Genomic DNA, 21856 nt, shown 5'->3' with positions numbered 1-21856 from the left:
GATGGTACACCCCGTGGCTCGAAGCAACCGAGTCGATGGGCGAGGCAGAGGAGGAACAAACTGTGGAGAAAAGAACCAGAACAGTGGGACGCAAAAGCAGCAATGGTCAAACTTCCCCAGGACTGGTAAAAACATACTTAAATTAGCAAAATTGATAAATACCCTTTCTCTTGGTATACCGTTAGTGTTGTTCTTAGTAATAATCCAAGTAAATGGAAACCCTCATGAACCGATGCTCTGGAAAATATATAATCTGGAAGAGAGTAAGATCATACAAAATCTAAGCGCTTCAGGTCCTGAAGGAGACCTGAAGGAGACCCCTCTGGACAACGTGGAAAGCTGGTTTACAGATGGAAGCACCTATGACGAAATTTTAAAACTACTTGATGCCATACAACTCCCTGAGAAAGTGGCTATTATGCATGAGGGTGCACCAAAAAGCAAGCTCGGAGTTGGAAAGAGGAAATGAGCTGGCAGACAGAGAGGCAAAACAGGCTGCAAAAGGAGAGGTAAGGTTTGAGGGAGCCTTGATTCCAGATGGACAAATCTCCCTGGAAGGTAAGCCTAATTATACTAAAAAGGATAAGAAATTGATCACAGATCTAGAGGCCACATATAATGAGGAAGGATTGTGGGCTGTTACCCCACAAGGAAAATTAGTCATTCCCATTTACTTACTATGGTCTTTAGTGAGCAAAGAACAAAAAGGAACACTGGGGGGGCAGAGGCTCTGCACAGGCATCTAATCAGGCAAATTATAGCCAGGAATTTATATAGTACTGTAAAACAAGTAACTTGCCAATGTGATCTTTGCCTCCAAACTAATCCAAAGAACACTCCTAAACCAGAGATGGGTCAAATTGGCAGAGAAAAGGGACCTGTTAGTGCTAACTGACACCTTTTCAGGTTGGCCAAAGGCATTTCCCACAAGAACAGCAAAAGCGTGAGAAGTGACAAGAGTCATGGAGTAAATTAACTTCACGGTTACCTAACTTTGCTGGGTTGATACAACTTTTGTGGTAACAATTCTGATAATTGTTATCATTGTGCTATTTGTCATCTGTATCAGATGTTTCTTTTGTTGCCAGAGCACCAGAGATGCATGCTCTTAAGTGGAAAGAACATCAGCTAAGACAAGCTTGATTCAAATAAGTACTTTAGTAAAATCCTTAATAAGGAATCACTGTATCAATAGTAAAAGAATTTACTAATTTTATAGAAAAAGGGGGGATTGATGTAGAGCTTTATAATAACATGTGCTAATAAACCTTATACTAACTTATCACAGTAGTATAAAGCTTATTTTTCAGACAGGACAAAATTCACACAAGCTGTAAAAGGTCACGCTTATCTCCTCACACAATACCTCCGGGGTCCTCCAACTTCCTTGAGGGCAGAAACTGGTTCTGCGAGGGGCCAAGCGATATGTGAAGATCTGGGGTGAGAAAGCCTCAGAACTTATCAGCCTTCATCTCCCAAGGCCCCAAAGACCATCACCAGCCATCACCGGGAGACATCAAGCAAATGAAAGGAAGAAAAGACCTAATTTACATGCGAAATCGGGGACAGGTTGTGTCTTTGTCTAGGCGGATAATCTCATCATATGATTTTGTAACTTTATAACAAATATAAATCAAGCAAGTTGCCGAGTCAGGAGCGCACGTTTGTGGTGGAGCGATCCCCCGTGCGCCCGGCGCCGAATAAACATACCTTCTTTATAACTCTTTGAGTTACAGAGTTTGATTCCGCAAGTAATCCACCAGTAATATATGCTGCCAAGGAAACACTTCAGGAGAGTTAGGTGAAATAGACCATCACTGCCTGACACATGATATTTGCAAGAGACATGCTTAGTTCCATAGTGGAAAAGACATTCAGGTGCGCGGGAACATCCATATGAGGCCGTATTACTTGCCATGGCAAACGACTGTGGGTCACTTGTAACAGAAAGATTAAGCATTTAACCAAGGTTTAGAAAGCAGCTACCTCACATATAACTCATATATATTATTATAGACTATTAAACAGCTACATTTTTCCTTACAGCTAGAAGAAAAGTATTATTGTAATGAATCAAGCTTGGACTTGAGGCTATAATTAAGTCTCCGATGCTGACTAAACATCAATGAATTAATCGCTTTGAAGGTTCATAAATGAAGATAGCGCTTAGCATATCTCAAAGGACTGTTAGTTTATTTCCTGTGAATGATTAAGATTCATGAAAATAAGTAATATTCTACAGTAGAAAACAAATTTGAAATACAGTCCTCATAATCCACAATAAATACATGCAATTTTTCTGTATTTATCACTTTATGTAAATAATGAGGTTTTGAAATAAACTGAATTACACATTTGACCAAGACTTGCCACTTTTCTGTACATCAGCATCATTCCATTTTTTTCTACAATATCTCTCATGAACAAATTGCTAAGCTTTTGTAAAAAATTATTCTGCTGACACATTTTAAGTGGTAATTATATTCATCATCATAGAATCATCATATTGATATAAATTAAAAGCTTAATGCTGAATTTTGAAGTGTGAAACAAAGTAAGCAGCTTCCACGAGGTTATGAAAATGCTACAAATAATTTTGGAAGAATTATTTTGTGCATTGGCTCTAGAAATATTTTCAATATGATAAGAGGAATTATTAATTCTTGACACAAACTAATAATCACAATTAAATGTAATTATTTATCCCAAACTATTTTTTCACTTATTAAAAAAAATTTTGTAAATAAAAAAAAGTTACCAATACATTGTGTGGGCTACAAGGTTGGAAAATATATGCAAGAAATATTGGTTTAGTATGGGCCATATCCAAAGGATGATCTTTTACTGACTGCATACAAGGTAAGATCTGTGAGAATGAGTGGACCAGAATGTGTTCTACATTACTCATTTGTTCTCTGTTTCTATCTTAATAATTTGGACTGTAGAGAAAATGAAAAGGATAAGAAAAAAAAAATTCCACAAACCTCCCCTTCTATTTCTTAGCTACTGCTTCTGGAGCATTTCACAAATAAAATTTTCAGCGTAAAATTTTAAGAACAAAGACTAAATTTCAGTTAACCATACTAGCTTGGTTGGAAGAATGAAGAGATACAAGTAAAGGCACTATGTACCTGTTTCAACATAGTTCAGTAAAAGAAACCTTGAAGCAGTACATGAGGATGACTCATGCCAGGTGTTACCTATTTTTAATAGTCTTTACTACTCCCATATAAAGATTGTCTACAGTCATTCCTTATTAGGGCCATAGTACACAAAATGAAGCCAGGATTTAATTTGTTGCTCAAATAAAATTCAATGAAGAAACTTGCAATAAAAATGTCTCATCGGGAAGAAAAGCTCTATCAGGATCATCATCTTTAGTGTCTTCAGTCTTGCTCATCTTCCTAAGCAATGGTGAGATAATTTCCTACCAAAAACAGCTGTTGTCGGTGAACACGACACTAAGTGTTACACTGGAGATTGAAACAGCTCCTTAAAATACATCACTACAGGAGTACTTCTCTGGGATTTTACACTTTCACTGGGAACCTTGCAGCTAAACAGTAAGGGCTGTGAAGGTCACAACATCCATTTGTTGAATACAGAACACCATACACAAACAAATTAGGCCAATTGAGCTCTGAGAAGAAGGAAGACAGATCTAGTCAGTCAGTGTTTGATGTTGCAGTGCTGTCTGTCTCAAAGAGCAGTCATGGCACACTCCTTTTTTAGAAGTGTCACATTTCTGCAGGAATTGCCATTCTTTCCAGGTTGTTGCTTGAATTCTTCACAAATCCTGTTCTTGATAGCAGTGAAAGGCTTTCAGAAACCAGAAGCTGTGTAAGTGCTGCTCAGAGACCAGGACATGTGCACTGAAGATCAAAATGACCGTGAGCAGCCAAATGATGATGCCAGCATAAGCTAATGGCAATCAGATCATGCATTTCTCTGTCCTTTAAGCCAATAACAGCAATACAGTTTTTAAGATACTTTTTCAGACTGACCAACAATCTATTTCATCTATCTAATCTTTTTAGGTAGACTAGAAACATGTAACAGCATCACGATGGAAATCTTAAGACCTCCAGGCATGGTAGATAAAATACCTGAATCTTTATCAATGGCCATATGAGGGGTGTTCTCTTGCAGTCAACCAGATTTTTTACTTTACCAAAACCACTTACGGACAGGCAGCATTAGTATCTGACAGACTTTTCATGACAAATGATTAAAAGAAAGATCAAATCTGCAGGCATGAAAAATCAATTATAAGTATCTTATTTGCAGAGGATATGAGCCTCCTCTAAATAATTGTAATATACACCGTATAATGGAAGCTATCTCCACTTTTTCTGAATTGAAACCAAAGGGGAAAAATTGGAACTGCTGCAAATGTGATTTGTAAATCTGCAAATGTGATTGAAGTTAACACAACCTAAGGAGGCTAATTGCCAAAGATCCTAATCATCAAAGCCACCAAGTAAGTATTTGGTCTTGCCTATTTCAGAAAGACTTGAGATAGCGCTAACAAAAAGAGATGCAGACTAACCGTGTCATGTTAGACAGGCTCAGCCACAATGACATAATGCTGTGTTCGACCCAGGCAGTAAGAATCTGTCAGTGGCTGGAGATGCTCCAACTTATAGATTTTTACCACGAGATGCAGAAGATGCATGGCACACATGCACCATCTCATCAGACACAATGTGCCACTACCTAAACACTGTTGCAGCAATCAAGCTCAATCAAGCCCCTCCAGATCCTGGGAAGATGAAGACTTAAGAAATGAAACAGCATTAATTAACCCAGGCTATTTTAAATAAGCTTAAAACTTAATGTGCAGTAACTGCTTATAGTGAAATCCTAAAAGATAACTCTGTTGACAGATTTTGGTTCTCTATTAATGCTTTCATATAAACCTATTTCATTAGAAAAAAATGCTCAACATTAGAAAAACAGAGAAAAAAATGGAGCATCGGATATAGCTCCAACCACATGATGCCAGGCTATGTATCTTCCCTAATTATTACATTGTGTATTAAAATCTAGTACCCAAGAGTTTAATGTTTTTTGGGTAAACCTGAGAAAGCAAGGCTGTAGAGAAAAACACAGCAGGAAAACTACAAGAGCCCACGTATCCTTTTAGTTTAAATTTAATTTGTCAGTTAGAAGTTACACCTATGTACAATCAGTGTGCATTTAAACAATTCTGTCAATAAAGCCATTCAAAACTTCTAAAATAGTAATTGGCTGCATAGCACGTTTAACATTATTGCCCATGTTGAAGAGGGAATACAAATGGATTTACAATAAATTTTGGATGATCTGGAGTATGAAGTGTTCAGAGATTACCACTACTTCTTTAAAACCAATGCACTTGAAAAGCTTTCCAGAGCACAGTTTAGCTGAGTATCTTACCACTCCATTATGAACAATGACAACACTGATATAGTATGAAAAAGACCCCAAAACAAATAACAACAAATGCAAAAAAAGAACCCCAAAAATATGTATTTGAAGTATCCAATAAAAAAGGAGCACTAAATGGAATAAAATGTTCCCTTTCCACAATTTTTACATTCTAAGCAGTGATTCCATCAAGACATTTTATTAAAACATATAGGTACACTGGTCTTATTTCATACTTGTGACAAGAAGGCCTGAGTTGGTGGGGAAAGGAACAGTCAAAAAAAGCCTGAGAGGGGAAAAAAAGCTCATTTAATTAATTTATAATAATTTACAGTCATTTGTTTGTGTTGTTTCTTTTTTATTATTATTTTGTTCTGTTTTGTAAAAAGGCATTATAACTGATCACAAACAGGAGAAATCCTGGCTATTTTACAGTTATAGGTACAGAATTTAAATATTCAAGCTTGTGATGAAAAGTGGCAAGGTGGTCGCAGTGTACAATGTAAACAAGTAGCTTTGGAAAGTGAACAAAGTCCTTGAGAGTTCTTTACTAAGAAACAAAAGAAAATAAACTCAATCCTTCCTGAAATATAAGCATAGGTCAGTGTTTAAAAGTTCATTTACAAACATAATTTAAAATGTGTTCAGCCTAAAACCACTTTGACATGAAGCGTTTTATAGTAAGATCCAGTCTGAAAGGGGCAGTGTTGAGGTCCCTGTAAAAGTAAACATGTTCCATTTCTTAAAAAAAGAGTGCCACAGCATTTGCAGCACAGTGCAGCATAAACTTTAAATACAAAAATATTTTTCTTCTATTAGGATAATAGACCTTGCATCCTGGAAAGAAGTAACAATACTGCTACTGATAGATTATCCAGTCTGTATCTTTCAAGTCGTGTAAGGCAATTACTGTGTTAGTTTACTGTATATGGCTAAGAGAAGGTCCAGGAAATGTCAGTTTTTGTTATGTTTTCCGGCTACTCCATGTATGCTCAGGGGTACTTTTATGATCTGATGAGTGCTCAAATGGAGATCTGTGTCCTAGTGGAGATCTTGAGCCATAAGGAGACCTCTGATCTAGTGGCGATCTTGGGCCACTACCTGAAGCTCTGTGGTCCATTTGCCAGTCTGAGTGGTACCTATAATCTCTAGAAGATTTGTGATGGCTGTACTCTGAAGTGGAACGGTGATCTGAGTGTATCCTGTGCTCTGAATGGGAACGGTGATCTGAATGAGACCGGCTATCTTTTAAACTTCCTTCCAGGTTTGACCTGTGGTCTCTGCTCCTGTAGTCATCTAATTTTCTGTGTTTGCTATCGCTGTAGTATCTAAAGAATAGAAATTATTTTTATTAGTGTCACTGAACATACATTAAGAGTCACAATTACATCAAATGAAAAGAATTGCATTAGAGAGATACCATTGTTGCGATTTTGCATAACTCCAAAAAGGTGTTTTGGTGCTTGCTAAAAGTGTACTACAAAAACAAGGTGGGGATTCTTAATGTATTTTTAAATTGCTGAAGAAACTCACCTGTCTTGTTTGTAGTGATCCCAATCTCTATGATCTTTTCCATTGCTGAAGACCGAATAGGGTCTTTTCCTAGAGTCACTTTTCTTGTAAGCGTCTCCTTGATGCCTGTCTTTATGATGATCATAGTATTGTGACAAATGTCTATCAGAAGAGTAACTGTCCCTGCTACTGTCATCATGGTTTGTATTCTCCTTAAGTCTTTCCACATCTGTTTAACAAAGCAGAGGTTAAAGTGAAGTGTCAAATTCTTTTCTCCACCTAATTCAAACAGTATTTCTACTTGTCAGATGTAAAGCAGTATGAAAGTGACATAACTTGAAAAAAAAGCAAGATCTTAGATAGTTGAATGACACATGCAGTACTGCAAGTGAACTGAAAAAAAACCCTCAGAAATAAGCAAATTTGAATGTATGTGTGTAGGACCTGGAAACTGAACTTTTCAACTTCTCCATTCAGTCTATGACGCTAAGAGTGATACAGATGAGCAGTGAGTAGAGGTGCCTTTAGTAGAGCAATTTTACACATGATGGTAGTAACATCCTCTCTGAAAGTGGATGGTATTAGTATGAATAAGAGTTTTAAAGGTACACTTTCTTAATGAAAATGTAATTGATATTCCTAAAATACATTGTATTAAGTCCATGAAAATATACTTGAAGTGTTACATAACACAAGATAAAAGCAATTATCACAAGATGGCAAGTGAGGTTGAAAAATCTGTCAACATTTGTCAAAATTTGTCAACAACCAAAGACTGCCCATGTAGCCAGTTATAAATCATGCTTCAAGGAACAGGGTGCTTTCTTAGACAGCAACACTACAACAGCTGTAAGTATAGAATTTCCAAGTAATTTACAGGTTTTGTGTAGACCTCTCTATTTCCTCAAATGGAAACACTAAAAAATGTTTCCAAAAACTTGTAAAGGATGGTCAAATAACTTGATAGTAAAATCAGTAAGTATCAACTTCAGTCTGTGTGCAGCTGTATTCCATCAGCAAACTAGTTGTTTTTTAATCAGCCTATCTCTACAATACCTAGCAGTGTGGGAGACTGACTTGGAAGACATATGAGATGAAATAATAATGAAAACTAAGATATCTAACGCAAGAATAGACTTAAGGTTTCTTACCTGGATTTCTAATTACATGTGTATTCACATTGCTGCTAATATTCTGTTCATTGTGTTGCTAAAAGAGACAAGTACAAAACCCTCATTACTAAATTCCAAATTTCATTTGAATTAATTAGAAAAATATCCTAACAGAATAGAACCTTACTACAAACATACATACTATAATAAGTTTATTTCTGTGTTCTTTATATGCCTTTATATCTGAGTCATAATGCTTAAAAAATATATTTGTGTATTTAGAAAGTGTCTGAAATATTACCTGAGACTCTTGGCGTTTTTTGATTGCATGCTTATAAAGTTTGTGCAGCTTTCTGGCATCAAATTCTGTAAACTTAGAGACAAAAATCCACAAATTTCTGAGGAGGGAGAAAAGAGAAGTTATAATTCTTCTATAGATTTGCTCTTCTTGTATTATGAATCTTGTAAATGTAGCTACCAGTTTATGTATGTGTTGTGGTTTGACCCCAGATCGCAACTGAGTATCATGCAGCTGATCTCTCATGCACTTCCCTGGCACCCAGTGAGATAGCAGAAAAATCAGGGGAAAAAAAAAAGTTAAGCTTGTGGGTTAAGGTAAGAACAATTGAGTAACTAAAATGAAATAAAAGATAATAACATATAACAATAATAATGAAATATAAAAAAGGGGAAAAAATAAGACCTAAGGAAAAAATAACTATGGTATGGAATATCACTTTGGTTGACTGGGGTCAGCTGTCTTTGCCATGCCCCCTTTCCACCTTCTCTGCACCCAGGGCCTACTGCTGGCAGGGCAGGGGAAGAAGCAGAAAAGGCCTTAAGGCTCCACAATAGCCAAAACATTCTTGTTATGAACATTCTTTTCAGTATAAACCCAAAGCAATCCTGTGCCAACTACCAGGAAGAAAATTAACTCTATCCCAGACAAATCCAGCACAATATGAAAGTTCCTTTAAATTTTAAGAATTTGTGATGTAGTAGCTAAAAATTTAACCGATATAAGTATAAATTCTGCTGATTTTGAAATCTCGTTAAGACATTTGACCTACAAGCATGATATTTTTTCATAAAAATATCAGTGAGATAACCTTTTTGTCAGAATTCCAAAGCCTAGTGAAAGCTTTGGAAGCCAAATGAGAACTATGAAAGAGTATGGAAGCAGTATGGCGGTAAGTTTATGCCTTATCTGTACTCAAGAACAAATCAAGCCTTTTGCTGTCAAGACACCAAAATGCTGAAAAAAATATTTGCTTCTATGATCACAAGTATCAGATCAGATGTCTGGAATTCTTTTAGGCAATTTACAGCTGCAATGTTTAAGAGACTGCAGAATACTAGTGTTCTGTGAAGGCTCAGGAAGCTCCTCATCTAATCTAATATTGTAGATTACAGAATCACATAATGGTAAGGGTTGGATAGGACCCCTAGAAATCATCCAGTCTAACCCCCTGATAAAGCAGGTTCACCTCGATCAGGTCACACAGGAAGGTGTGCAGGTGGGTTTTGAAAGCATCCAGAGAAAAGACTCCACACCCTCCCTGGGCAGCCTGTGCCAGGGATCCCTCACCCTCAGGGCAAAGATGCTTCTCCTCATGTTCCAATGGAACTTCCTGTCTTCCAGTTTGTGCCTATTACTCCTTGTTCTGACCACTACAGAAAAAAGACTCACCACATCCTCCTGACACCTGCCTTTTAGTATGTATAAGCATTGATAAGATTCCCTCTATCTTCTCCAGGCTAAAATACCACACATCTCGAAGCCTTTCCATACAGGGAAGATGCTTCAGTCCCCTGATCATCTTAGTGGCCCTGCCCTGGACTCTCTCCAGCAGTTCCCCATCTCTTGAACCGGAGAGCTCAGAGCAGGACATAGCACTCCAGATGAGGCTTCACCAGGGCAGAGGAGGAGCAGAACTTCCCTTGACTGCTGCCCACACTCTTCTTAATATACCCCAGAATGCCATTGGCCTTCTTGGCCACAAGGGCACACTGCTGGCTCATGGTTAGCTTACTATCAATCAGGACTCCCAGGTCTCTCTCTACAGAGCTGCTCTCCAACAGGTCAATGCCCAGCCTGTACTGGTGCATGGGGTTGCTCCTTCCCAGATGCAAGACTCTGCACTTGTCCTTGTTGAACATCATGAGGTTCCTCTCTGCCCAGCTCTCAAGCCGGTCGAGATCCCGCTGAATGGCAGCACAGCCTTCTGGGGAATCAGCCAGTCCTCCCAGTTTGGTGTCATCGGCGAATGTGCTCTGTTCCCTCATCCAGGTCCCTGATGAAGGTGTTGCACAAGACTGGACCCAGAACAGGTCCCTGTGTAACTCCACTGGCCACAGGCCTCCAACTTGATTCTGTGCTATTGATCACCACCCTCTGGGCTCTGTCATTCAGCCAGTTCTTGATCCACCTCACTGTCCACTCATCCAAGCCACACCGTCTGAGCTTTCTGATGAGGATGTTATGACAGACAGTGTCAAATGCCTTGTCAAGGTAGACAACATCCACTGCTCTCCCCTCATCTAGCCAGCCAGTTATGCACTCACAGAAGGCTATCAGGCTGGTTAAACAGGATTTCCCCTTGGTGAAGCCATGTTGAATCCCCTTGACAACCATTTTTTCCTTCGTGTGTTGAAAAATGACATCAAGGATGAGCCGTTCCATTACCTTTCCAGGGATGAAGGTGAGGCTGACTGGCCTGTAGTTCCCCAAGTCCCCCTTCTTGGCCTTTCTGAAGACTGGAGTGACATTGGCCTTCCTCCAGTCCCCAGGCACCTCACCTGTGCTCCACAATCATTTAAATGACAGAGAGTGACTTAGCAATGACATCAGCCAATTCTCTCAGTACTCGTGGGTGGATCCCATCAGGACTTATGGATCTGTGGGTGTCCAGCTTGCTTAAGTAGATCCATATCCCAATCCTTCTCAACCAAGCAAAGGTCTTCTGTTGTCTGGACTTTGTCTTCCAAGGACTGGGCTTTCTGAGGTTCAACCTGAGCAGTCAAGACTGAAGCAAAGGCAGCATTCAGTAGTTGTGCCCTCTCTGCATCCTCTGTCACCAGGGCACCCCCTTTGTTCAGCAGTGGGCTTACACTCTCCCTGATCTTCCTTTTGCTGTTACTTAAGAGGCCTTTCTTGTTTTCCTTTACATCCCTTGCCAGATTTAATTCCAAGAGAGCGTTAGCCTTCCTTGTTACATCTCTGCATACTCTGACAGTGTTCCTGTACTCCTCTCAAGTGACCAGACCCTTTTTCAACATTCCACAGACATTATGAATAGTAGCTCTATTATGAGTTTACACTTAAAGAAATATAGCAATATAGTAAAATGTGGAACTGGGATTTGTATCTCAGGTCATCTTGGTATTTTTAAGTAAAGCAAGTAAAAGCAGCAGAAACATTCTGAACTAATAAAAGCCTTCAAGAAAATTAAAAACTTAACAGATTCTGTATATGGAAGTGTAGGATGTTTTTTCAACTGTAAAAGATTAAAGAGCACATTCTGATACAAGTCAAATTGCATTAAGAACTTGATAGAAGTTTACAAACAAACATTTGTTCTTAGTTTTTAAAAATTGTTACATCATAAATATGCAAATTCTTCTTTCATTTTAAAATATATGTGTACATTATGATACTTTCATGAAGTTGTAATTAATGCATAATATTTAATTTTAGAGTATATTTTAAAAATAATTAAAAAATCTGCAACTTCAAATCATACAAGGTTCAACACAAATTTAGAATTGCCTAAAAGCAACTCACAACAACCACGGAAGTTGAAAAAAACCAGATCTTTACAGGTAAGAATGCTTTTCCACTAAGCACAGTCTATGTAACCAGTTATCTTGTGTTGGCTTTTGGTTGCTAGAAGGGATATGATTCCACCTAAGAGGCATTGCTATGCAGTTTCAATCCATTAAAAGTGAGATCTATAATAAGATTTTTACAGACTTGTATTTAGAACAGCAGAAAGATACAAGAAAGAAAGAATATGAAATGAGAAGAATAATTTAAAAAGGTATTCTGCTTAATACAAGCAATCACAGTAGAAGCAAATATAGATTTTCCTTTTTCAAGAAAGTACACAGGGAACAACCTACTTTCTCCACTGTTTAATTTGTTCAGGATTTGTGTACTCCTTTAGGCATTCAGTGATGTGATCTCCAATTTTGATTAGACACTGTCTAGTATGTTCTAGCTGCTCTCTTTCAGAAAGGCCCTTCTCTGGCCGATCCAGCTGTTTCAATGCTGCTTTGACAGGCCTCATTCTTTCTTTGCACTGTACAATGGAAAAAAGGAATGTATTAATTCAAAGAAAAAAATGAATTATAATGACCCTTTACTGTGATATATGAGACACACACATATAGGCAAAGACAATACTGTTAGAAGCCAAATTAAATAAAAGACTTGCTCACAGTTCTTAAAAAGGTTTTTTTTCTATACAGAGACCCAACATAGAATTACTCCCCTAAGAAAAAACAGGAAGTATGTACATGTCTCCTAAAAAAGATTTTTTTAAAAAATTTTTTTTTTGAAAACCAAACAAATATTTGGAATGGAATGAAATGGGGTATCATTATTAGAGTGTAAGAATCTAGGGTCAACTCAGAGAAATAAGGAAGCTGTTCCACTGCCAGCTCATGTCACTAAGTAATTACCTACATTACATATTGCATTAGGCAAGTAGCTGTCTTTTAAAAGACAGCTTACAGAGTACTCTGCTTAAATTTAGAATTGATCAGAAAAATATAATGGTACATGGAAATCACACGATTTTCAGTCACTTAGCCAAACAAATATATCCACCTGAATCACTCAAGGCTCATCCTGGAAACCGTTAAGTCAGTGCTTGGAATGGTTAGAATAAAACTATACATAGACTAGGCACTGCTGTACTCAAGAGATTCTTACTTGTGTGTCATAGTCAGCACTCACAACAGACTCAATAAACCTGTCTGGCAGAAACAAACTTGAAATCTGAATGAAAAAACATGTGCAGGAAACTAGCTGCTCCAAGTATCTCACTGATATATTTTCCAAAGTTATCAGCTGACATTTTAAACTACATAAATTGTATGTACATACCTTTTCATAGAATCATTATGGCTGGAAAAGACTTTGAGAATCACTGAGTCCAACCACTAGCCAAACACTGCCAAGACCGTCACTAAACTAAACCATATCCCCCAGCACATCACCTATGTATATTTTGAACCTCACAAGGGATGGTAACTTCACCACCTCCCTAGGCACCCTGTTCCAATGATTAGTAACTCTCTCAGTGAAAAACTTCCTAATGTCCAATATAAACCTCCACTGGCACAACTTGGGCCCATTTCCTCATATCTTGTCATTCGTTACTGGACAGATTGACCCTCATCTCACTAAAACCTCCTTTCAGGAAGTTGTAGAGAATGATCATGTCTCAGCCTCTCCTTCTCCAAGCTAAACATCTCCAGCTCCCTCAGCCACTCCTCACAGAAACTTCTCCAGACTCTTCACCAGCTTCACTGCTTATCTCTGGACACGCTCCAGCACCTCAATGGCTTTCTAGTGAGTGGCCCATAACTGAACACAGTACTTGAGGTGCAGCCTCACCAAGGCTGAGTACAGGGGGACAATTACTTCCTTGGTCCTTTTTCTCTAATATTGACTCTGTCCCTAGTCAGAAGAAGTGATTAAACCAAACTCTTCGGTGTCAGAGACATTACTCCAGTACAGTATTTCTATGGGCTTTACCATTTGTTCCTTTGCATGTTGACTAATTTAAGTCTGCAATATTTCAGGAGGGAAGTGCTGAAACTTATATCTCTTTTGTCATCTTGCATAGACAAAATGTATTTATGGCAAGGCAAAGCCAGAGACTCCAGCAATCACACTGAAGTTCACTGACCTCTGCTCATTAAGAGGAAGGATACACAAGCTGTTCTTGAGGATTTATCTTTAGAGTCTCTGTCCTAAATCTACTCATATCAGTGGACAAGTTTCCTACATTCCTGCATAATTACAGCAAACAACAAAATGAAACTTCTGTAATGAAGACACAAATTACTTCAGTGCAGCCTCAATAACATTAATTTATCTGAGACTTTACTAGCAAAAGATCGTGTGCTACTGTGCCCAGTGACAGAATCAAGAACACAAGAAATTGTCCTCATTTAGACTATCAAGTATAAACACTAACTTAACAAAAAGGGACTTACCACACTAAAAGTCTTCTGATCCAGTTCTTCAGATTCTTCCAATATAGGAACTGGTTCACTAGTTGCAGTAATATGAACTGGAGTATCCAACAATGGCATTTTTTTACTTTTTTCTTTATTTTCAGATTTGCTTTCATTTACCTAAGAACAAAGTATCAAAATATTTAAGTAAAATTTGTTTTGGCTCTGTAATGATCCTGTAATCTATGACAACCCCTGTAAATAATGCATTCTCTTCAGCAATAATAAAAATTATGGTGACATTAAACACAGTACATTTTACTTTCTCTTGGGATGGCAAAGAAGAACGGAAAAGGAATAAAAGAATTATTGTACTTGAAGATACATAACAATGAAGATGTAATTTCCAATTTTGCCTGTCCTCAGTTTCAAGTAGTAAAAATAAAACTTCATATGATACAAAAGACATCAGTGAAATGATAACTGATCAGATCCAAAGTAAGTTTTCATCTCAAAATAATTCCATGTAAACCTAGTGGTCTCTTCTAGTGCTATGTAAGATAAGTAAACCTAGTTACCTTCTCTTCCTTTACTTCTTTTTCTTTTTGTGTGGATTCTTTTACTTTGTTTTCTCTCTTTTCTTTAATATCTTTTTCTTTTAATTCTTTCTTATCCTCTTTTTCTTTTTTCTCCCTTTTCAAATCCCTCTTATTTTCCTTTTCTTTTGTCTCTCTTTTTTCTTCAGTTTCCTTCTTTATACCAGTATCTGGCTCAGGCTTTTCTTCAGTTTCTTTTTCTGCTTTAGTTTTTTTATGTGGCTGTTTCACTGAAACAATCTCATCCTGAAATATGCAAGCATATATGTCACATCAAACTGAGTTCCTATCTATACAAGTTTTGTAACTACCAGATTAAACCATACATTTCATCTATGCATTTTTTTTTCTTTTTGGACATGGATTTCACACCTATCAAACAGAACCAAATGCAGCTGTAAAGAAAGACAAGCACTTCCTACTTACTTCTTTGATGTGACACTATGTACTGATTTGGCAGTGGGGATGAGAAATTATGTCTTTAACTTAGTGTTAACTTAGAATTCTGTCCTTCTAAAAGGTAGTTAGGTTCTGAAGGGCTAAGAACTGTAAGGAAGTAAGTCTTGCACAACTTAGCTGACTTGTCGGGACACACAAGTGATGGGGATGTTAGAAGCCCTCTTGTTCTAATTAGCCATGTCCCAGTAACTTTTTACCAATCCCATGTTAAATAATCAAAGAAGTTAACAGACTTCCAAGTTTCTCTTTTCTAGATGTTTTCTGTTAATAAGGCTTTAAAAAAGTCCTAGTTACAGATTGTCTCATAGGGGCCTATTTAATTATTTGAAGGTGAATGAAATACCATTCCACTGGTCTTTATAGTATTCATTAGAAGGTTTGGGATGGGAACTCAAATCCTTTCAGACACAAAAAAATACTATAATATTACAAGTATTATTTACAGGTGCAAGAATAATTTTTATATTCAAATTTGAGCATGTTGTAGAAAAGAATAGATAGAATTCACTGCAGAAAAAATAATGAAAAATACCTGAAGCCAAACAAATTACTTATATGAGGTAATCAGCTCAACCAAGACTTTTACGTATCATGGAAAATTCCCAGCAAAAATCAAATTACTCTAGTTGTTCCCTGAATGTTCTAATAACAAAACAGATAAGTAAATTTTAAATAATGCACATAGTATTACAATTAACTAACTAAAACCAACTGCATATGTGGTTAAAGCTAATTCTTGTCTATAGTCCAGTTTTCAAAAGTGCAATTCTGAGTCTGTGTCCAAAAGTATTAAAGTGATGAGTAACTGTTATCAAATATACAGAAAGGGAAAGTATTCTAGGCACCTTCCCAAAATATAACAACTCCATAAACCGACTGGCAGTGTCTTCTGTTTTGAGATGACGTCTTAACACTCATTTTTCAAACAGTTAGAATATTTACTTTCTTACTTTAGGATTCAGCTGCCCAAGTTAATTTACTAGGAACTGTGAGAATACTTACAGTTCTTAGGTTTACAGTACAGATGAATTATTGTATTTATAAGCAAACCAGTTTACATTCAATTTTTTTTCTTCACAACATAATTTAAATAGATTCAGAAACACAATCGTAAAAAATGGATATTCTTTATAGATGTATCATAGTTTTTCTAAGGCTGACTCAGTTTTAACTGTGATTCTCATACATATTATTTCCTTTCAAATGAGTTGATAGTTAAAGAGTTTCTAATAGTTTAAAATGGTAACATTAAGACACTTTGATTTAGTTCACTTTAAACCAAGTAGAAAATATTTTAATATAGATTTCAGAATCGTAGAATGATCTAGGGATCATGTAGTCCAAAGCCCTGCTAAAGCAGGTTCACCTCTATCAGGTCACACAGGAACATGTTCAGGCGGGTTCTGAAGGCCTTCAGAGAGGGAGACTCCATAACCTCCCTGGGTAGCCTGTGCCAGGGCTGCCTCATTCTCATGGCAAAGAAGCTTCTCCTTCTGTTCCAGTGGAATTTCCCATGTTCCAGTTTGTGCCTGTTACCTCTTGTCCTGTCACTCATCACTACAGAAAAAAGACTCCCCCCATCGTCCCAATACCCACCCTTTAGGATATTTATAACTACTGTTAAGGTCCCCTCAGTCTTCTGTTCTCCAGGCTGGACAGCCCCAGGTGCCACAGCTTTTCACTTCCTTTTAAGAGAGATGTTCCAGTACCCTAATTTCTAGCACCGAGTAGAGGGGAAGGAGGAAGGAAGATAACATCCTTCGACTTGCTGGACACATTTAGTTTGTTATCAAGCAAAACTTCCAGGTCCCTCTCCACAGACCTCCACAGATCAAGTTGTTGATGAATATGCCGAATAAGACTGGCCCCAGAACCAACCCCTGTGGAAGTCCACAGAGTTCCAACTTGACTAGCACCACTAATCAACCACCCTCGGTGCTCTATCATTCAGACAGTCTTTGATCCATCTCACTGTTCACTCCTCTAATCCACACTTCCTGAGTTTCCTGATAAGAATGTTATGGGAGACAGTGTCAAAGGCCTTGCTGAAGTCATGGCAGGTGTCATTCACTGCTCTCCCCTCATCTAGGCAGCCAGTTATGCCATCATGGAAGATTGTCAGGTTGTTCAAGCAGGAATCTGTGTTGACTTCTATTGATACCTTTGTTTTCCTTCATGTGTTGAAAAATGACATTGAGGATGAGCTGTTCCTTTGCCTTTCCAGGGATGGATTTGCACTGAGTTGTTTTGACTGTTTTCGAATTAATAAAATTAGCTGTGACATGACTTTAAACTTTACCTAAACTTTTACCTCTAGTCATCTCTCTTGTGTCACACATAAGAAGACCTAATATGATAGAAGCCTACATGAACATGTTAGATAAAAGACAAGGTTAAATAGTTTGTTAAACAGTTTTTGATAATGAAAGCCATGATGTATTCAGGAGCTTTCAAATACAAGTACTGAAATATCATTTATTCAATGCTGCCTGCTTTAATTGAGCTTGATGGTTTTCTTTCCTGAGACTGAATAAAAACCTTACCACAAGAATCTCTATCAGCAGTTACAACACTTTAGCCATAACCAGCATTTTTTTAGTTGTGATACATGAGGTTTCAATTTCTAGCAGATACAATGCTGAAGACTTTAAATAATGCTGAAACTAAGAAATGCCACTTGTAATTAGATCATAATATTTTTTGTAACATAATTTGAAAAACTACTTATAATTCCTCAGTAACTGCCCTATAATAAACTGATGTAGATAGAGTCTTCCATGTGCTTGTACTGATGCAATATCAATTGTAGTGGTGACAGGAAGAGGATGACATTCAAGTGTTCCACTATTAAGTCAAGCAGAAGAGAAAACAAAAATAGATACTAAACAGGAAGAACCGAATAGCCATCTTTACCATATAAAAATATTTACCTTGTTATCTTCATTATCATCTTCATCAGATTTTTCCGAGGGCTGTGGTGATGAATCACTTTTTATTTCTTCTTTTATTTTTGCAGCCTTTATCACCTTATTCTTTTTAATTCTTGTTTTCCTTCTCTTTGAATTGCCCTGAATGCAAATTAGTCTCTTTAATATGCCAACTGACAAGCATCTTTGCTCTAAGTTGCAAAATAAGATTTGTTTTTACACCAAATCGAGAGTTTAGCCTATTTTATTTATTGCCACTAATTGCTGACATTTCTCAGGTTTGGAGATAAAGTGTAGAGCAACACTAGAGAACACATACGAATAATAAGAGAATAATACAATATGAAACTTGAAATTAATTTCTTGAGTTAGCCTCATGTGATATAATTATCAATACAGAGTAATACTACACAAAGATAAAGAACAGAACTTATGAAGACAAAGCGTCAGATACCATGCCCATAAACTTATTTTATCTCAGTAGTGACTTTATCTCAGTAATGAATGCCAAATTTTACTTACTGCACCAGCAAGTCTTTGTGCTTCCTTTCTTGCAAGGTCTTTATTCAGTAATTTAATGAGGTAGTCTGCACGGGTCTGTAACTGCTTTGCCTGGGGTTTCTTATCTGGATCATCAGGCAAAATCTGAGGAGAACAGTAGTACCACAGCTATGAGTACATACTATCACGTTTGGAATATGCAAGCCTTCAACATATAGAAGAGAAAAAGGTGTGTAAAAGAAGGTGTAAAACAATCCACTTCAACTGTATCTTGCAAATATACCAACATGCTTGAAGCAATGGAGAATTTCTGAAATTCATCTCCAACCATGCAGACAATGCAGTCTCATTGCCTCATAGTTTAAAACAAATTCAAGGAACAATCCTCAGATTTCTGTTTCCACTCTGATGGTTTTTGTAAGAAATTATAAGCTCCTGTACCAATCATCCACTCTTGGGATTATTCTTGGCTGTGCCTCATTGATCTTCTAAATCACAACTCACTACAGAGTACTGCCAAAAAATATAAATGGGTAGTTTAAAAAACCCAGGCAAATTAATGGACAATAGAAGTAGGTAAGAATCATTATTATGGGATACAGACCTGGCTCCTCAAACCGCAAAGCTACAGGCTACTAGCACTGTCAAAGTTTACTTCACCCCAGTCTCTCCCTCAATACCCTGATGCTCACTATTGCTAAAGAGCCACTTGCACTAATTCTAGTACAGCTATTCTTATGTTGTGAGAGAGAGACAGTTTCAAGTGAAGAATCTGAGGATTAAGTAGACATGAGCAAACCAAATCAAATATCTAGAAAAACCTCCCTTACAGAAAGTCAAGAACACAAAATGGACAAAGCATCTAAAAGAGAGAAGGAAAACACTCACAAGAGAAACTCAAGTAACAGAGGTGAAAGTACATGAAAATATGACAATATAATTGACAGCAAGAAGGTATATAAAATACACAAGACCTGATACCAACTCATGTACAATGTCTCTGCAATTTCAATTATCATAAAATAAACTCTTTCAGTAATTGTGAAGTCCCTAATAAAATATGTAGACGACATACCTTTTGTGTTAAACTGAGATCAGGATCCATTTTTATCATTTCCCAGCTGCCATAACCATATTCATAGATGCCTATTAACAGATTGGAATCATCTTCTTTGCCCCAGTCTATATCAAAATGAGCAGCCTTGGTGTGGCATGGGATGACATACCTAGCAGAAATAAATGAGAAAGACAAAGAAGGGATTTTACTTCTGAAGTTTAGCAACAGAGAAGATGATGTAACTGGGTTTATTTTCTCTGACAACATACTGGTATATTTAGGAAATTAATCCAAATATTTATTGTGTATTTTCTTAACGTTTCTATAAAATATTCACTGTTATCAGCACTGAAATGTGTTTTAAAGCCAATTAAGACTAAAATATGAAGAACAGTTATCTGTTGTCATAAACTGCATCACAAAGTTGTCGAGCCATGAATAAAAGCATAAATCATTATCCAAGCGTAACTACTAAGGGATAGTTTAGAGATTGTGACACAAAGTGTCACAAGGGAAAAAGTTCAGAGGATAGTAACTTGTTGCTGTGCTTTAACAAGATACTGCTTTCCCCTCAAGCAAATATGCACATACAGTACCTTTTCAGCATGCCTGAATTCTAGTCCTGATTATTAATGGTAATTCAAAACAGTCCCTGGTGAGTACAACTGAGAAGACAAAGTCAATACTGGCTTTTAAGGCATAGGAAGAAAGAATGTTGAACAGATGCGGAGTATGTTGATTCCACTAGTCCTTACAGGGAATACAGGGACAATGCTGTTAAGAGTGTGCTTTGAACCCAAGTTATCTGAAAAAAGCTAATAAAACTGGAAAAACTTCCTACATTATTACTTCCTTTTAAAAAAACTCTAAAATTCACTACCTTTTTCTTTCTTCTGGATCTGAAGGAATGGATTTGTGCAATGGTGCCAACTCTTCTTCATGAGAGATAACTAGCTTTGCATTCACCTGCACTCCTGAGATTCGGAATGTTGGGCCTTTAACTTTCCCAAGTCTACCTCCTTAAAACAAATGACAAAGCTATTAAAATATTTATATTTACCTTTATGGATGTCATACAGGAAAATGTAAAGAAAACAAGTATGATTGACAGTATAGCAGCAAACTTTCAATTATACCAAATAACCTTTTCTCAACCAAATGCTTGAATTAAACCCCAGAACTGAAAGGTCTTCCAGAAAACAATATCCAGTGTAACAGTTTGCCTTTGAATTTCACTCCAAAGCAAAAACGGAATGCATTCATACAGAGAAAGGAAAAAAAAGAAGTAATCCCAACAAAACTCTTTCCCGTTATGACAAGAGTGCAAGAATAATTCTGACTTTTTGACATTTTTTATTGCCCCCAAGCGTGCTGAACACATTGTACCTGCTCTTTCTTGTCCAGACGAATTGTCCTTTAAAGCTTTAATGCATCCATTATGTACAAGTTCTCCCAGACGTCTAAGATCTGTCTCTGATTTATCAACTAGCTCAGCATCTCTCGCTACAGCATCTAATCTGTAATAAAATAAACACATATTTTATGACTCTGAATCCTTCAAAATTGTAAATTGTGAACTCTTTCAGACTTCGAAATCAGAGAAATGACCAAGTAAGTTACAAGACATCCACACTTGCTATGCTGGTACACAATTTTGACAAAAAACCCTCCTCCAAGCCAAAACCCAAGAGAAACATACAGGTATCAGAGGACAATTAAAAAAGAGTCTAAAGGACCTTAGTCCTAGAGTTTTGAGTTAAATTACTGTACATTTCTTAAAAAAAGAAAGAGGAGTCATTATATATATAATATGTTCATACTGACTATCACTATTTTAAAGGAAAATAAGGATAGTTTTTCTTAAATTATAGAAGAAAGCAAGCTTAAAAATAAGAACTGACAAAAAGTAAAATGCAAAACTTAACTTTGACAGTAACAGTGAATAAAATTATAGTATTTCAAACAGGCTATCAAATAAGGCAACTGAAGGATTATGAGCAATGAAGATTAAACAACACTGCAGGTGAAGTATAAAAAGAGTAAGTAGTCCTGCAAATGTAAAGGCCTGTTGTGCAGCTGTTTGCACACATATCA

The 21856-nt window shown here is 37.0% G+C and overlaps 1 protein-coding gene across 9 annotated transcripts in view; it reads right to left on the bottom strand.

The window, feature by feature from the left end:
* Positions 1-2710: 2710 nt before the first annotated feature.
* Positions 2711-21856, bottom strand: part of CHD1 (chromodomain helicase DNA binding protein 1) — a 63475-nt gene continuing 44329 nt past the window's right edge. For 7 of the 9 annotated variants that reach the window (XM_062019423.1, XM_062019425.1, XM_062019429.1 and 4 more), the window contains exons 27-38: positions 21149-21279; positions 20643-20781; positions 19781-19931; positions 18727-18849; positions 18208-18345; positions 14801-15064; positions 14262-14402; positions 12156-12334; positions 8335-8431; positions 8073-8130; positions 6943-7150; positions 2711-6737 (exon numbers count right to left, since the gene is read on the bottom strand). In XM_062019423.1, the coding sequence (XP_061875407.1) occupies positions 6374-6737; positions 6943-7150; positions 8073-8130; positions 8335-8431; positions 12156-12334; positions 14262-14402; positions 14801-15064; positions 18208-18345; positions 18727-18849; positions 19781-19931; positions 20643-20781; positions 21149-21279 (1993 nt within the window). In that variant the 3' untranslated portion in view covers positions 2711-6373. Of the gene's footprint in view, positions 6738-6942; positions 7151-8072; positions 8131-8334; positions 8432-10298; positions 11060-12155; positions 12335-14261; positions 14403-14800; positions 15065-18207; positions 18346-18726; positions 18850-19780; positions 19932-20642; positions 20782-21148; positions 21280-21856 lie in introns of those variants that run through there. The other 2 variants (XM_062019430.1, XM_062019431.1) reach the window with 2 other exon arrangements.

The sequence above is a fragment of the Colius striatus genome, chromosome Z, assembly GCF_028858725.1.
Source record: "Colius striatus isolate bColStr4 chromosome Z, bColStr4.1.hap1, whole genome shotgun sequence".
NCBI classification, from domain to species: Eukaryota; Metazoa; Chordata; class Aves; order Coliiformes; family Coliidae; genus Colius; species Colius striatus.
The sequence above is the reverse complement of the archived record's forward strand: the minus strand, read 5'-3'. Positions and strand labels throughout refer to the sequence as shown.